Below are 18,219 nucleotides of genomic sequence, written 5' to 3' on the forward strand. Positions count from 1 at the left end.
CTACTTCAAATGTTATGCAATCAAATACACACTAATTGATTACTTTAAAATAGAAACTTATTTATTTATTTTTAAAAAGCATATTAGATTAAAAAAAAATCAATCTGTTGCTTAGAATATTTTCCAGATGCAAAGTACTATTGCTCTCTATAATGAAAGCTATTTTTTTATTAGCTATGTAAGAAATTCTTAGGCTATAGAAGAAATTTTTAAAATTTTGTCATGTTAAATATACAGTCACATCAAGTGTTTTCCATTATGATAAGAAGACAGAGGTTGAATCATTAGATCAATGATAAGTCCAGTTTGGCTGTTGGGCAAGTAAACTCAATATCTAGCCACTTCCATTAAAAAAATCCCAACCTACTTTCACTAAAAATCTGCTCCCACTAGAGAGCAGATTTTGTCGTTTCCACTCAGTGTCAAATGTAATCCCTCTAAAATCAATAGATAAAACTCACCTGAGAGCAAAACACTTAATATTATTTGTTTCCAGGAATGGGTAAAAAGCAGATTTACACATAGATTTTGTATAGAGGTAAGTGTCAAAGGAAGTTGAATTAGGAGAAACTAGAAACTATTTGTGTGCTTTGGGAGGCTACAGAGTTCTAAGAATGAACCATTGAAACCCAAATCTGTTGTGTTGGGAGTAATTTTGTTTAGACTGTCAATCTTCTGGTCAGGCTGCACAAGCCTGTTTTCTTGTTTTGGTTTGGGTGTTTTTTCCTTTCTTTTCTGAAGAAACAAAACCATTTTTGGTACTTTTTTCTTTTATTTATTTAGTTCTAAAGGGAGATTCTCATTAAAAATTTAAAACCACATACTTCTGAAGTGAGCCTGAGGTTCACAGCTGAGGTGAATATTGCATAATTCTGTTTATTTTGTCTCATTAAGTCAACCATGCTTGTTAGAGGGATAGCTAGAATGTAATGAATTACTTCCTTGGCAAAACCAAAGCAGAAACTGACTGGTTTCTATTATCTTAGCAATTTATTTTATTTCAATTTCATGGTGTGGAATTATTTTTCAGTCTTGCACACTGAAGAGGAGTAGCTCAGAGTTCCTTCACAGATTTAGACTTTTGCTTTTCTTTCTATTTCTTTTAATAGCCTGGCTGTGTAAACACTACTGAAGTGGATATAAAAAAGTCTTCAAGAATGAGAAATCCACATAAAACAAGAAAGGTAAGTATGGTTATTATAGCAAAAGCAGGAGGTGGAGGAAATTTATAGAATGAATTTCCATAATTTCTTAAAGCACTTTTTTCTTACAGCTGCAAGGAACAAATGCATGAACGTATGTTAATATTTCATAAGCTTTTAGTTGAATTAGTATTAACAAATTCGCTAATGCTAATTGAATGCTATCACATAAGATTCTTGGAGAAATACAAAGAGATTTTGAAGATAAAATTCATTTTTGCATGCTTTATTCATGTTGTTTAGGAGATTGAATCAAGCATATAAAAATGTTTCTGTCAGTAATTAAGGAAAAACAAAATTAAAATTCAGAGTAAACTCTAACAGCAGTTTTTGTCCTGGTCTTAATGAAAAGAGTGTCTCTATTTTACAGTTATGCCCCAAATGGATGACTGGAAATTATGGAAGAAATTAGCTCTATCTAAACTAGGTTGTAATTAGAGTATAACTTCTCTAGGAATGTACAGATGGATTGGCTCAACACTTTTAAATCCCTTGCAACATAATCATGTAGACTGACTACCACTTTAAAGTACTTCCTTTGAGGCGCATTTTCATGTTGACCCATAGGAACGTATGTTTTAAGAAGGAAAGTGGATTTAGAGAAAGTTTTAGCTTGGCTTATTTATGGTAGTGAAAAGTGTAGATTAATGTAATTTACTAGACAGAAATTGCAACTTTGGAAGTCATCCAAATAATCTGTGTGTCAGTGTACCTCTCAGGATATTCCACCTACCAGTGGTCTCCACTTACTGTAATAGCATCTCTCAGTGTCATTCCCCATGTTTACTATGATACTAAAATAGAGACTTAATAAAAGTAGATCCTTTGTTGTGTGGCTTTATGGAATTGTGGGAGTTTGGGAGTTTTTATTTTACACTCCAGCGGAGAAGCACGACTTAATTAGAGTGCATGGGTTATTGCAGTTTCTTTAGGAAAAGATGATCTTGGCTAACTCGTTGAGCACAGTTACTATGAGTGTGTGTAGAAAGCATTGTCTGAAAGCAGCTGTCATTGTTCCATATTGTTTTGCATAGTCTGTCTATGGCTTACAAAACGACATTCGAAGTCACAGCCCTACGCACACGCCAGTGCCTGAGACTAAGCCACCCACAGAAGATGAACTACACCAAGAGGTTTGGAACTTAACTACAAACCTGTACTTTTAAATGAACTTTTTAGGAAATAACTTTTTAGGTGTACACCCAAAAATTATTGTAACTGGGAAGTTATTCAAAACATCTGTTGCAAACATTTCATAAACCTTTTCCTCATCTCAAGAGATATGGATTTGGGCATGTAACTTCATCAAAATTAATGAGACAAAACCTGAACTTTTTGTATCATGCATTAAACACCTATAGGCAGTGGGAGGTAGCCCATTGAGTGGGTTCTTCATATAATAAGCCCTTTAGCCCCTTCAGCTGCAGACAGCTTGCTCTTATTTCAACACAAATTTGAGGTTTGGGGGCATACTTACTACTCCATGTAGGGTCACACATGTATCTACTGTTAAAACTTTGTTACTCTTTGTGAGATGTTAGAGTCTGGAGAAGTTAAATGTCTGAAGAAGTATTAGTTCTCCTCAAAAATCTAAAAAAAGGCTAATTGGATTTCTGTTGATGAACCTTTTGGGAAAATTATGTTATGTTGGGCACATTTTTTGTCTCTGTATGATCTTTTCTATTTAATGGATACTTCCATTTATTTTAGAGCTATACTGGTGAAATGTTGTTTTAATTCAGATATATTTCTCTTCTGTGCCCTAGGATAAATTAAGGTACAATTACAGCTCTAATAAAAAAAGTTACAGAAATAGAGTCAAGCAATAAATTACATATAAAACTCTTTGTCTTCCTTTCTTGCAGATTAAGCACTGGCAAATGCAATTAGACAGACATAGATTAAAAATGTCAAAAGTTGCAGAGAGGTATGTATATTGTCACATTTTCTATTTTTTTCAATTAGAATGATATCTACTGGAGAAAATGTCGGTATAAAATAGCTTCAAAAAGCTATTCACAGCAAATAGCTCTTCAAAGAGAGACATGGGAGCTCAGATGTCACAGAAATAACTGATGAGAGTTTACTTTAAGTGGAGAAGTATGAAGTTCTTTTCAGTGATAAAAATATTCCAGATATTCCATGATACATTTCTGATAAACCCAAGTCACTGAAAGAGCCTCTGCCCAAGTGATCACAATTTCCACCTTTCATTGGCAGAGAGGCTAAATGAGAATAGGTTTGGGGTTATTGTTTTGATATTTCAAAAAGATTGAATTCATTCACTGATGAAGCAAGGAAACTGGCTGGTGTGGAGCTCAGTCAGTGCTTGAACAATGTGAGTTTGGGCTCAGATTGGGTCAGAGATATAACACTGATAGGAATCTGTCTCCAAATAAGACCAAAATTTTTCAGGAAGGGCCTAGAAAGCAAATCAAACGAAAAACCCAACATTACAGAAAATTGAGCTGCATAGGTCTTAGTAAAGAAAATAAGGCCAGATACAAATTGCTCTTCATCTTCTCAATAAATATTTGTGTATATATATCTGCTTAGATGTGTGTATGTGTGCACACATGTGCAAATACATATAAATATTTATTTATAAAGAGAGCAGGTTAAGATTTTTTTTGTTTGCTGAACAGTAGAAATATAATTTACACTAAATACAATAGGAATTGAAAAGAAAGAATAGTTGTCCTCACTTGGCAATAATTTTACAAAAATTATGAGGCCAAAGGGAAGCAAGCATAAGTAAGGACAATGGAGATGTAAATTACAGAACACAAGCAAAGTTTTAGTGTGAGCAACTGAGTCAGACCAATTCCTGAATATTAAAAAAAATGTGGAAAAGAAGTATTTATTTTTGAAAAAGCAAACCTGGGAATATTGTCTTTTGATTAGGAAATAATAAAAATATTAATTATATTTAAGAAAAAATAAGAGGAGTACTAGCAGCTGCAGGGCTAATAAATATAACCTGCGTAACATGCAGTGTTTTAGAACAGATTTTAAGGAAACCGATGATTAAAACCACAGGGATATAAAACATGTTCCTTTATGAAAAAAAATGTGCATGGAAGAAGTTTTATGATCTAATTCATTAATGCCTAAAGGAACCTTAAATGGAGCTATGTGGAAGTATTAGGGAAGCTTATTTTATTTCTACTCTTGGTAGACCTGAGCCACCCCTCCGTCTTCAATGGTCCACTTTCAAACAGCTTGTGCAAACCTATTTCACTCTGAGCTTGTAGCTGCCTTCTGGGTGTGTGCACACACAATTACCATGGTTCAGTTGATGCAAGGTAACTTGTTAACCAGGGTAACATGATCAGGTTTCTTTTCTTCCTGACATGACAATGTTTGATGCTTTTGTTTTCCTAGTCTATTAGCTTATACAGAGCAGTATTTGGAATATGATCCTTTTCTTGTGCCCCCTGATCCCTCAAACCCTTGGATATCAGATGACACCACTTTCTGGGAACTGGAGGCAAGGTATATAATTTTATTTCTTCTTTGGAAGTAAGGGAGTATAACATGTTTTTCTGAAAAGGTGAAGATTTCAGAAAGAGGTACTGCAGGAAAATACTGAGGCAGAAGGGCAATGCAGTACCCTTTTGGTCTTTCTAAAGTTTTACAGTTTTGTAAGATGGGAAGTCCAACAGATTAATAAATCTGTGTGAAATGTTACAGTAACCAATTTCCAGGCTTCTAGTGTGGTGAAAAAAAAGGTTTTTTAATTCTGATAACATTCCTAGTTGGAAATCTTTATTCTTCTATGTATTACCTTCATGTTAGCAGTCTGTTTGCTCATTGCTGAACATTGCACAGTGAGAAAAAAGTGAGAAAACCATGGAACTTTAGGAGTTAATCTAAATTATGATTAATAATTTAATTAATTGTTAGACTGTTAGAATACTGAGGTATTGCCCAATTCGGGTTCTGTTGTTTTTTCTTCTGTAGCAAAGAGCCAGGACAGCAGAGAGTGAAACGATGGGGATTTGGCATGGATGAAGCTTTGAAAGACCCTGTGGGAAGAGAGCAGTTTCTGAAATTCTTGGAGTCAGAATTCAGTTCAGAAAATTTAAGGTAAAAGAGAGCTACATTATTGTATAATATCTTGTAAGTTATATTGGGTTTTTTCTTTGTTTTTTTTTACTCCTGATACTTTACAATTTTTGACCCCTTTAAAAATTTTCCTCACCTTTCAGAATTAATTCATGCAGATTGCTGCCCACTTTCATGTACAGGATGAGAGAAATATTAACATAGTTAACAGAGACTCACATTAAGCTTATTTTTCCATTCATATTCAAATTTTGGTCAAACTACTTATGTAAGAGCTTTTCTCTCAGCTTGTCTTTTAAACAGGTATAAAACTGACTCATTCAAAGCCTGTTCAATATATTTAATCAAATATTATGAGAAGAGTAAAATAAAGATAAGTAAGTTTAAAAATAAATAAAGGACCTAAAAGTAAAATCTACAGACTTTCATCAGGTTTCATCATTGGTTTCTGGGGATCATTTTGAAAATCTCTGCCAATATTCTAGTACTTGTGCATGTGACACAGCTGAAGTTGGGTGATATCTATCTCTCAAATTCCTCACTAAATGTAAAACGGAAAAGTGTTTCTAGAGTATGAAGCATGTAGGGCATGTTTTTGAAAGTGTATTTACAGAATTACTTTTAAGTGAGGGGAAAAATTATTTTTTAAAAATTATGGTACATCCATTGGTTAATAGCATGTTTTGTTTTGCTGTTCTAAGAAAGTCATATTTCAGTAAGAGTTATTTCAGAGAGATTAATAACAGCCCTTCTATAGACAGACAAATTCAGCTGAGCATAGTACAAAAATATAGGCAACATATTTTTCTCTTAATTCCACCTTCTTGTCAGATGTCATACATATCACTTTCCATTCTCCAATAACATAAGTAGTATAAATCCTATTTGCATTTATGTTCTAGAACTCAGAATAATCCTAACCTACTTTTTTCCTATGCCAATTCTCACTCTAAAATGGTGCAGCACAGCTATTCATACTAAAATTATGCTTTTGTAGCATCTTACAAGCAGCATTTAATATTTATGGTATTGATTTATAAATGCTGATTAATTGCACAGATCTTCTTGTTGTTAATTTAAATTTGTCAGCAGAATAATTGGAGTTGGAGTTCTTTAAGTTGCTGACCGTGTTCATATTCAAGCATTAATTTTGCATCACAAATACAGCCTGACCTGTATGTGTATGTTGATGACTTAATTTGTCACAGATGCAGATTTTTCTTACTAAACACTCCAGTTGGTAAAATGAATTTTTAAAAATCAGAATAATACCAAGAAAAGGAAAAGTATTTTTTAAAAAATTATTATTTAAAGAGCATCCTGGTAATTTATTATGGAGAGCAGCTGTTCAAACATGAACCTATTGAGCCCAGTGTGTGCTGCAGTTTCTGGTGCTTTTCTGTGATTAATTTGTCTCTCTGCCAACTAGACTGTTACTGCATAATCCCTAACTCTTTCGTCTAATCCTATTTACAACACTAAATACAGGCCAACTGCAAGTAACTGATCTAGAAAAATTCTCTCAAGTAATTTCTTCAGAGATGATTCCTTGACATGCCATCTACTCTTCTGTCTCTTCCTCTAAATTCTTAAATTGGCATTATAAAATGTCTGAGTAATGGTGGGTATGATATTAAAGGCCAGGCAGGGGATAAATTTGCTCTGAAAGGTGCTTTCTGAGATAATTAACTGAAGGAAAACTGCCTTAGAAGCTCAGAATTATGTTTGTTAATTCCCAAACTGTAGGGAAATCAGTCCATTAGGTTCACATACTAAGTTTGGGTTAGAAAACATGAATTTGTAAAGCTTGTTGTGCATGACTGTCAAAATGTTTTAGATGTCAATAACAGAAATTAAAAGCTTAATGATTGCAAGCATTACCACTTAATAAACCTTAGAAGGCGACCACTTTTGTTGCTTACCTGTTAACCCCATCATACTAATTTGGAGGATTTTAGTGGTATTTTTTTAATTTTTATTTTGACATCCACCTTGAGAAAAATAATTATGTCCACCCACATCTTCCCACTGCAACAAATTCAACTCAAATCAGTTGCTGGTTCTTGTACTTTTACAGAGCTAATCATAAAATGTACGACACTGCCAAGCCTATAGTTGGATAGGCAGCTGGGACCCTGCTTTTGAGCTTTCAAGCCGAGTACACAAGATACAGCAGGGACTGCAGGCATGACAGGAGCTTCAGTATTAGTAGATTAGATGTTTTATACCTCATTTTGGTGAAACAAGTACCAAAACCGTGAAACGATGAGTCTACCAGATACACCATTTGTATTCAAGTGTAATGATGTTATATAGCAAAAATCCCGGTGTTAGAGTTACATTAACTTCAACTGAGGTATCTGACAATATCATTCTTGGTGGATACAGGTCCTGTCTCAAAGAACACAACAGGGATGAAGGAACTTTAGCTGTGATTTAATATTAAGGATTGTGCAGTAATCAGGAATATAACCAGGTTTCCCCTTCTTACTTTGTATCTCTGTGCTTTTATCTTTGCCTGTAAATGGAGCTTATTAGTATTTCCCTCTCTGAAGGAGTTTTGAAAAGCATAGCAAAGGAATAAAACTGTCTAAGCAGTTCTATCAGTGCAGTAACTTCACTACAGTGTGTCTGCAGTTTGCAGGTTGGATTCTGCTCTCACCTAATGCAGGGTATGACTTGTGGTCTCTTGTTACCATGCAGATTTTTTTGAAGAATTGTTTTGTATGCTGCTCAATACACAGAACAAATAGCTAAAGTAACATATATTTTGGATAATAGATTTATGAAATTCCCAATGCCTATTACAAAAATGGTGAGCATTGTTTTAAATTCACAAGACTAAAATTTGAGTATGATCCAGTACTATTGAGCTTGGTCACAAGGTTTTCCAAGTACTAAAAAAAAGTACTTTTCAAAGAGAACGAGTTTATGAAATCAAACTTACTTCAACATGGCACCTGGAGACCTAATGTCTTTAATTTCTGTAAGAAGCTGTATTCCTTGTCTTGTCCTTCCTTTTTCTGTAGTGCAGAAGAATTCTTTGGAAAGTTAATATTTGTATGCTGACTATGCTCCCAATTGGTTATTTTGTAGGAATTGGAGCCTGTAAAGATTAAATCATTTCAGACCTGCCAACCTGAAAGCCTGTCCAAATCCTAATGCAGTATTGTAGTGGGTGTGATCTCCAGAGCAGCTCTAAGACTGAAAAATCTCCTTGGTTAGTGGAGAGTGGTGACAGGTTGGGTTCCATGATACACAGAAGGAAAAGCCACTGGACCCCTTGCCCCCTCCTTTGATGCTCATTTCTTAGGTCTGCAATGTGTGGCTAGTAGGGAAAAGGGACTTCGCATTCTTGTTATCCAGAAAAAGAAGAGAGGGGTTGAGAAATTTGTTATGTTTGGATGTTTTCCCTCAATAATTTTTGTCTGACCATTCCCCTGCAGGCTGACATTTTTTGAGGTGTTTATCCTTTACACTGGTGATTATGAGGCCCTGTTGTGGATGCTAAGATCTTGACCAAAATTTAATCCTCAAAGCTGAAATTGCGTGTGAGTTATTTGTCATTCAGACTCAAGCTTAAATATCAAATGCCAGCAATTTTTCCATTTCTGCAGAGTAGATGGGAAAGAACTAGTTGCAAGATTTAATGAGTTTCTCTGTCATATTCTTGAAATCCTTCAGTTCTACTATGCCTTGAAGCTTGAAGTTGTAGTTGGCAAGGTGGACTCTGGAAATCTGAGAGCGGTGTTTCCTGCCGCTGGAAAAATATTACATGATTCTGTTAACAGAGTTTGTTTAGGATTTTGTTTTCTTTTTTTCTGAAAACGCTGAAAAGTCTGGCCTCTTACTTGTTGTGTCACATGCACTGAGTGCTAAGTTCACATAATTCTCACTTCAGTGTTTCCACACTGACTGTACCTCACACATTTCATGGAGAACCACTGCAGCCCTTGTCCCACTCTCTGTTCCTGTGGGCTAAATTTAACTGATTAGCTTGGTCTGGAATCTGGCTGCACCTGACATTTAGGTCAGTTGATGGGACAGAAGCTGTGTTGCAGCTGTGCTATTTATCCATGAGGCCACCATGGCTTTGAAAGTAATCCAGCTGTAGGACATAATCCCCAGATATCTTGTAACATCTGTTTTACCAGTGCATGTGGCTGGATGTACTACTACCATACACTACACACTCTCACTCTGCTGTGTGTCTGCTGTGTGACCCAGCATGCTGTGTGACTCCAGCAGCCCAAATGCTGGAGTAGAAGACAGCAGCGAGGTTTACACTCAGCTACTCAGGTCTCCATGGCAAAAGCAAACTTTCACCCACAGGAGATGCAGTTTCATCCAAGGGCAGCTGAGTTCTAGTTCTTTACACTAAGTAGCACCAAGTCAGTGTACTACATTGCCCAAAATGCAATTCCCCTTCTCCCTTCTCCTGCCCTTCACACAGTTAATGTTGCAGACTGTGTGCTTTCTGCTACAGGAGTCTTCCCTTGCTCTGGTCACAGCTCATGAGGCAGAGAGCTGCAAAACGGTACAGGGAGCCCTTCTGATTTGAAGCCCTGTGCTGAGGTCTTGCTGACTCCATTTCAACTTCATCTGTGCTGTTGGTTGCCATGGGATATTGGAAAAAGTAATTTTTGAAAATGCATGAGGGGGCAGCCCTATTTTTTGTCATTTCCTAACTTTGAATATTTGAATTCAACTCTCTGTGGGAGGAGGGCAGGCATCTTTTCTTAAAAGATAAATAAGTAGATCAAAATCTAAAAATGTGTTTTGGCTGTGAAATAAGCACCCTAGACATAACACAGAAATCACAATTCTTCCCACTGTTAGAGAGGTTTCTATATTTAGAGTTTCATATTTTTACTAGTCTTTGAAAGCTATTGTTAGAAGGATAAAATTAAATTAATCTATCAAAGAACCAGTGTTTAGCCTGTAAGAATAGGTCTATACAACCTCCATATTCTATGCTGCAAGCATAGAAGTTAAATTTATTGAAATTTATCTCCCATCTATTTCCCCATAAATGACTATAACCCACTATATGAAACCAGTTTACTTGCAAAAAAAATAGCATCCTAAGGCATGTTTGCAGTGACTTCCAGAATTATTGGCAGTGGTACAATGGAACAAAAAAAGGAAGTGACATCTCTGAGCTAGATCTACAGGATGTCTGCAGGGAGATAGAAAATGTGTGTTTACAAAGAGCATCCTTCCCTTTAATTTTTGTGTTCCTTACCTGACTTGGAGACACATGAGTAATCAGTCAGTCCCAGAAGATGCACTTGAAGGGGTTAGCACTGCAGGATATGTGCTTTTAAATGCAAATATCGAAAGCAGCTTAAGGAGACCAAAGTAGGTTGCCTAAATTTGAGAGAGTGAACTGAATTAGAGTTTGTGAGCTTTGCAGTTTTGAAACTTGAGTTATCAGGCATTTCTCCTTGCTGCATTGCCATCAGATTCCCAGGATACATCCCCATTCTGCTCAGTGCAGAACTATGTTCAATTCACACTGTAGTTCTTATATAAAAGTGGTGCTACCCACAAGTTTTGAAACTGGAGTTCTATTGGCACAGATCCACTTTGTGACCTTGGAGAAACCACTGTACATTCTTACATTATTAATATATTTGCAAAACTGGGACAATATTGCATCTCTGTCTCTTGGAGAATTTTAGATGAAAAAATTGTGCTTATGTACTATTGAAATTGAAGGTTGTAGAAATACCTAAAATAGTCTTCTTGGTAGTGAGAAGCTGACTATACTATCTGTGCTACAAAGAAATTTCAAAACAGGACTGTGAAGGAATAATTGCTTCCTGAAAGGTAATTTTTCTCAAGTGAAGAATATCTGGTAGTAGGAATACTGTAAGTTTTGCTATTCTTTACTATCCTCTCTTAAGTGTTTTGCAATAATCAAATTAGAATTTGGATTGAGGGTGGTATCATTATACTTTTTTGGGGGTCTGAGTACAGTTTCACTGTTCTATCCCATCCTTGTTGAACTCAGCTAAGAAAGCTTAAGTTGATTTCACAGTGCGAGCAGGGTGCAACCACATTTTAAAGGTGCACCCAATTTATTTGTGAGCCTTGGAAAATCTAGCTGACTTCAAAGTTAAATCACTTCAAGGCTCAGCTTATCCATTTCATAGCTGTGTCAGAACAATAATGAAAAGTTGCAATGGTATATATTGCATGTTTACTGAAGTCAAACTTCCATTGAGTTCTTGGATTTGGTGGGGAACTAAAAGGTCTGAACCATGTCTAAGAATGGGATCCTAAATTAATTTAGGATTATTTTGTTCCATGAGAGAGTCTGAACATCAATAGAAGAAACAATGAAATAAAGCTTACAGCTAGTTAGCTATGATCATAAAGTGCTCAAGACCTTTTTAGTGATCTTGCTCCAGACTGAATGAGGATACAGTGAACTGGCTGCACTATATAGGGCTGCCCAGTGTTGGTTTGCTCAGCAGGAGAAGAGATAATATGTAATTCCATTCAGCATTTTTAGCAAAAATATGCATATGAATGGAATGCTGAAAAGAGAAATTAAATTATGATTAGCAAAACAAATGCTTTTCCAATGTATGCAGGGTTTGTGGGTAAAAAATTAGAGTTACATGGTTTAGGATTTAGTAGGGCTCAGAGATTCATGTAGATAGTAAGTATATAATTATTAGCTTTTGAAGGAATGTCAAAAAACAGTCCATTTATAAATAATATAAGCCCTTGTGGCTTGGCCAAAATGAAGTCTCAGTTTAATTCCAGCTAAATCTGGGATCTTCCTGTAAGCATGTTACCATACATAAGTAATGAAGGATTTCCTATCCATCCCATGAAAAGCCTTCTAATAATTGCTTCCTCAGGTACATTGATTGCCTTGACAGTATACCAGAATGCTGGTCCCAACATAAAAATCACTCAGCCTTTTCTTATTTTATCATATCTAGATGAAAACTTCAGTTACTTACTTTATTTTTTAAGAGCAAGGAAGAACAAGAGCACTTCATTAGTGGTTATCCTGAGCTGGAAGTCAAGGTGCTGTGTTGTGCCGTAGGTTCTGGTTAGCAGTAGAAGACCTGAAGAAGAGGCCAATCCGTGAAGTTCCTGCTCGCGTCCAAGAAATCTGGCAAGAATTTCTTGCTCCAGGTGCACCCAGCGCTATCAACCTAGATTCAAAAAGTTATGACAAAACCACTCAGAATGTGAAGGAACCTGGAAGATACACATTTGAAGATGCTCAGGTCAGTTTGCAGTTGTGTTTATGGACATTGGAAAAGGAATATTGGCTAGTGAAATCTATATACAAAAATGATATGTATTTGGGAATTGAATGATAATTAATGTTTTCTGTTTCCTAAAACACCATTTTGGCAATGCAAATGTGTAACTTTCTTACTTTCATGAGGCATAAGAAGTTCTTAATGAAACTTCTGTGCTTGAAATGGAGTTTTCAAGGGGACTTTGAATAGAGGAAAGAATATAGTGAAGAAAAAATTAAATACTTTTGTATTAAATGCAACACTTCATGTGACTTATAACTTAGTATTTCATCTTTGAAGACTTCTGAGAAAAGCAATAGAAAATAATTGGATCCACAGTAAAAGTAGCAGAACTGGTATCATCCTCCATTTTCATCAGCAGCCCAGTGATGAAAATTTAATTATTAATGCAAAGTGAAATGGTGTCAGAAGGAGAGACTGAGATCATATCCCTGCAGAATTTCCTGCATCTTGATTATTAGGTCATCATCTTGAGAGCTGCTAATGGCCCCATGAAGGAGAGAAGGGAATTGAATTGAGGCTTTCCACTTTTTGGGAGAATGCCTCTTCCCTAAATAGGAAGTGGAACAATTTTACCTCCTTTTCATTTTTCCATTATGAGACTGGCAACCTATGAGGAAACAATAAAATTTTCATTAGACTCTATGAAATAGCCACTATTTTGTAGTTCTCTGCATTAAACTAAACATACAGGTTTTACTTGCGTCTGCTGACCCCCGAAGATTTAAGAATGCAGTGTATAGCAAAGACATAAGCGGCAAAAGTAAACAACAGAGCAAGATTGAAGGTTTTAAAAAAATATGTCTTTGCAGTAGAGTGACTAATGGACATTTAAATTCCTTGCCAGTATTATTTATGTTTTTTTTAATACATAGTAAGTGTAAAATTTCAATACCCTTTTACTGCCAGATTTATCTTGTAATTTTGTTCTTCATTTATAAAAGACTTGGAGTATTCAGTATTTATGCAATCAGGACTTTGCCACCTGGAGAGGACCTCTGCTTAGTTCATCAAGTTCAGCAAAAAACCTTAAACCTGGAAGCCTTAATTTCTCTGGAAAAAGGACAGGCTGCTCCTGCTGTGTTCTCACTTGAAGCTTCAGGAGCTTTAAAGTGTCCTGTCTGAGGTGAAGGGTTTTGTCAGGATTAGGGCTCTGCCTCTGCAACATGCTTTTTTTGACCTGGCAGCTGGGAAGGAGACTGCTGGTGTGCCATTCTGGCAGCTGGTGGGTCATTTAACTGTTGTTAAAAACGTATGGAAAGCATTTCTGGACTGGAAATACTGAAAGATGAAACTCCATGTCAAATGCAGACACATAAGTAAAATGGGACATGTATGTAAAAATAGCCTGATTGCACTAAATATGTGCATTAACATGTCCTGGCTAATGTGTACAATAACGATAATGCAGCCCAATTTATTCTTGCTTTTACTTATACAGAAATTAAATTTTAATGCCTATCACCACTTTTTGCTCTCTGTTTAACTGCATTCATTGTCTGCTTTCACAGACACTGAGTGAAAAAAAACTTGCTCCAAATAAACCAGTCTAAGTTCTGAATGTACATCAGAATTTCTCTGCTTAGTGTAAGAAATACGATGAAACACATTTAGAATAATTTTTATGGTTTTTAATACAGAAAAAATTAAATATCACTTCTAATTTTACCTTGCCTTAATTTTCAGACAAGGTGTGGGGAGTTTTGCTTGAGGTTTTTTTGTTTGTTTTTTGGGGGGTTTTTTTGTGCTCACTAATTTTATGCACTATCAAGCTGAGAAACAGTATTTTCTTTCTAGTTTGTTTGCTGTTTCCCAATTTCTGGGCTACAGGTTTCCTACAGTAAAGAATACAATTTGAGTAAAAGAAAAACTCCATGAAGATAGCTAACATGATTCAGGATTTTTAAAAAATATTTTTGGGATTGTTTTATATTCTGGTTGCTTTTTCTACAAATCTTTAGCATATAATCAGAACTAGAATTATCAAGTGTTCTACATCACAGGTTTTTTTGTTTCTCATCTTTTTCAGAAATTAGAATGTTTCAAAATTAAATGTTTTTTAAGCTGCACGTGTCATTTATTTTTTGAATGAAGGTTTCCAAATTTTCATAATCCTCTGAAGAATTAATATTTTGAGAATTAGATTAGCCTGGAACAGTTTTTCAATTTACATACGTATTTTCCTTTTTATATTGTTTGCTGGAGAGCAGACTAAACATCTGTCAAAGGATGTTTTCAAGAGCAGCCAGGGGAAATCCTCAGTAGCCTAAGCATTATATGTGGCGCTGAATTGAAAACCTAGTACCTCTACCTAGCCTCTGAAATCACAAGAGTAATCCAGAAACTAATTCAGAAAATCTGATGAGGAAGGACCCACAGCTCTTAATGTCATCACTTAGCTAAACTAACAAGTAAGGGGTCTGAAGCTAGGACTCAGTTGTCAATTCTCAGAAAATAATTTTGTACTGGAAAATTTGGTCTATAAATTAAAGATAGGCGTGTTGTATAATTATACATAAGAAATGGGTGGGATTTTGGCTTTAAGAATAGAAAGCAATTAAGCCTTAGCTTCAGAGCTGAAACCTGCTCTCCTCTAATACTTCCTATTCATAATAGTGCTAGCTGGTGTACATTCCACAGCCAAAACATGTGGCTGCCTCCCATTTTACATGTGTCCTCTTCTCTGGGAGTAATTGCTCCTCTTTTCCTTTTCAGGAGCACATTTACAAACTGATGAAAAGTGATTCTTATCCTCGTTTTATACGATCCAGTGCCTACCAGGAGCTGCTACAGGCCAAGAAAAAGGTATTGGTCCATCTTGCCTTTGTCTTGCCACTGTGCAAAGCAGTGGTTATGTTTGCAACAATACTCAGTCTTCTCTCCCCTGTGCCAGTGCAACTGGATATCTGGTAGGTGACCAGCTTGGCGTTTTTGGAGGGTCACATACACACAGGAGTTCAATATACATATATGTGTATATATCCTGCATGCGGGCATGTTTCAATAAGTTAATCTAGCAAAACTTATTTTTATTTTTACATCCCATATTGTACTGTTTTTCTCTGTTATGAAGCACCTTAAATTGCAAAGTGCTTTACAAATACATTAAAAAAAATAAAATAAAATCCCAGAAGAATAGTCTTTCATGTTTGCAAGTTTGCTTATGTAATAATTGTTGTTCTCTTTATTCCACCTATGAAAGCTACAGAATGTGTTTAGAAACAATCTTATTCATATGAATAACTTCTAACTTCAACTATAAATATAGGGGCTTCCTAATTTTGTTTCTTTCCCTATTACTACATGAATAGTTTTGAGCAGGCTAGGAATCTGACTTGAAAGACTGATCATGTCACACTTTGGCAAACAGAGGTTCATGTCTTGTAATGCAATATTTTCTTAGAAAACTCCAGATTGTGGAATGGGTTCTGAATAGCCACAGCCCAGAGTATGTGGAGCAGCTTTTACAATGCAGATTTCCATGATGATAAATAATTCTCTTAGTGGGCTCTAAACAGTAATTTCCTGGAATCCGTTGGGAGCCCTGTGCCTTGCAAAATCAGGGCCTTGATTGTTATTGGAACAAGGTAGTTATTAACACCGTAGCGTTCTATTGTTAATAATGACAACCTAAAATTATCTGAAAGTACTGTGTGATTTTGTTTTTTGTTCAAACATTGATTTCTGAAGATCCAATATAGAGAGAGATGTTGAAAATACCAGAAAGCTTCAACTGTCCGTGTGAAGTCCTTAAGTTTGTGAATGTCAGTTCATTAACACAAGATGTGCACTTCATTATTTCTTTTTACTTTCAGTTTTTCTTTAAATTCAAACCAGTTTGATCCCCATGAAAAATTATTTTTGTCAAATACTATATGTTTTGCCCATCTTCTGTTTTGCCAAGTCCCATTACAGCCTCATACCTGTGTTTGCTTCCTGATTTATACAAACTTTGTTTTTCAGTCCACTGTTACATCACTTTCTTTTCTACTCCATTGTTCTTGCTTTTCTTTTCCCCCTCCTTTTTCTTTTTGTTTCTTTTGTTTTGTTTATTTCAAATTTAAGTTGGAAAACACTCTGGATCGTCGAACATCTTTTGAGAAATTCACACGCAATGTGGTAAGTTTGTTGCCTCGGAAGACTAGTAAGCCTGATGGGACGTCCTTCTCCCCTTCCCCTCACTGATCCCTACTCTCCCTTTTGCTTTTCTAATTTGATGGTTAAAAGTTTATTCATCACAGCTTGTGAATTTTCCTGGGAATGACAGCTTTATAATGTGCTTTCATTACAACCCCTCCTCCCCTAGTCCCTTTCCCACTGATCTCAATTGTCACACATGGAGGAATGGACCTTTGGGAGCCATGCTTTTTGCATTAGGAAGCATGAAATTAGTCACTTTTTTTTCCCCCCTATAATTTTAGTAAAAAATCTGTGAAAACGTGCTTGATGTTGTTTCTTTTTCTGGTGCCTTGTAAAATACTAAGTCTAAAACAGTTGAATACATTGGATTTCCATCCTATCTTCTTTTTATTTTACAAAAAAAGACTTTGTCCCCCTTTTTTTCAATTGGGCACAGGGAAAAAAAACAATAATATTCTTCCCATCTTCCTTAATGTCTAACAGCTTCAACAGGACCAAAGAATTCATGCAGTTTATGTGCAAAGGTTTGATTTGGATTCATTTTCATAACGCACTACAAGAACTGATTTTTTTTTTCTTTTCAGTGTATAACTTTCGAAAGCTATTTCTCAAAGACAGAAAAAAATGAAGGCTAGTGGATTTTGCCACCTGCCAAAAGATCCACTGATTTCATGATACTTGGGATTCTTTTTACTTATCCAGTTTCTTTGGGATTATTTTTTTTTTACATTGTGAAAATTCCAACTAAAGAATTCAACGCATTTATTTTTGTAGGGCAGAAACATCCCTATTTTTCCATGCCATAAAAACTGTACACCAACACTGAGGGCGAGCACTAACCTGTTATGAAAAGAGGTAGAAAGATCTTGGATTATACTCGAGTTTGTCTGCATTGTCTGTTGAATTGTGCAGGTGACGCTGCTGTGTGTGTGTGTGTGCGTGTGCGTCCGTGGCTTTTTCTGTGACCTGGTTAGTGGAGCTGTGTGTGTTGAAATGAACAATATGAGAGCTTTCAGCAAAGATCATGGTTTTTGTTTTTTCAGTTGCTAGGGAAGGAGAAGCAGTTGTCAGAAACTGTCTCCCCTGCAATGAGGCTCAAGAGTATTGCCTCAAGTATTTAAAAAATACATTTATACTTTCCAGTAATCAAAAAAAGAAACAAACACAGTGAAAGTTTTGTGAGGCTGTGGGAATATCTCACTTTTAAAAACAAAACAGTAATTCTTTAACTACTTTTTTATAGGTAAAGGCTTCCTGTAATATGCTTTGAATCCACTGTAATCAGGAAGAAATTTGGATTCAATGGGACAAAGTCAGTAAAGGACTCTAAAAGTAAATAAACAGCCACAAAGGAATCTATCCCAATGTTTGAAACAAAAACCCCTGTGTTTTGCATGGTGGTGTTGCCATAGCATGTTGCAGTGTGATTTGTGTGTTGTCTAAACAGGTCGGATCTATAAAACAACATTGTACATGATAGCACTATACATGATAATTGCATTATACTTCAGTAGGAA

At 35.7% G+C, this 18,219-nt stretch overlaps 1 protein-coding gene across 20 annotated transcripts in view; it reads left to right on the forward strand.

The window, feature by feature from the left end:
- The window catches only part of RGS7 (regulator of G protein signaling 7), a 258,091-nt gene that overhangs the window by 213,544 nt on the left and 26,328 nt on the right, over nucleotides 1-18,219 (forward strand). For 13 of the 20 annotated variants that reach the window (XM_086877678.1, XM_086877669.1, XM_086877685.1 and 10 more), the window contains 7 exons: nucleotides 1,110-1,184; nucleotides 2,237-2,335; nucleotides 3,068-3,129; nucleotides 4,587-4,697; nucleotides 5,166-5,291; nucleotides 12,337-12,523; nucleotides 15,278-15,367. In XM_086877678.1, the coding sequence (XP_086733804.1) occupies nucleotides 1,110-1,184; nucleotides 2,237-2,335; nucleotides 3,068-3,129; nucleotides 4,587-4,697; nucleotides 5,166-5,291; nucleotides 12,337-12,523; nucleotides 15,278-15,367 (750 nt within the window). Of the gene's footprint in view, nucleotides 1-1,109; nucleotides 1,185-2,236; nucleotides 2,336-3,067; nucleotides 3,130-4,586; nucleotides 4,698-5,165; nucleotides 5,292-12,336; nucleotides 12,524-15,277; nucleotides 16,293-16,627; nucleotides 16,682-17,476; nucleotides 17,558-17,945; nucleotides 18,083-18,219 lie in introns of those variants that run through there. The other 7 variants (XR_015283340.1, XR_015283341.1, XM_086877674.1 and 4 more) reach the window with 5 other exon arrangements.

The sequence above is a fragment of the Cyanistes caeruleus genome, chromosome 2 (assembly GCF_971803275.1).
Source record: "Cyanistes caeruleus chromosome 2, bCyaCae1.hap1.1, whole genome shotgun sequence".
Taxonomy (NCBI): Eukaryota; Metazoa; Chordata; class Aves; order Passeriformes; family Paridae; genus Cyanistes; species Cyanistes caeruleus.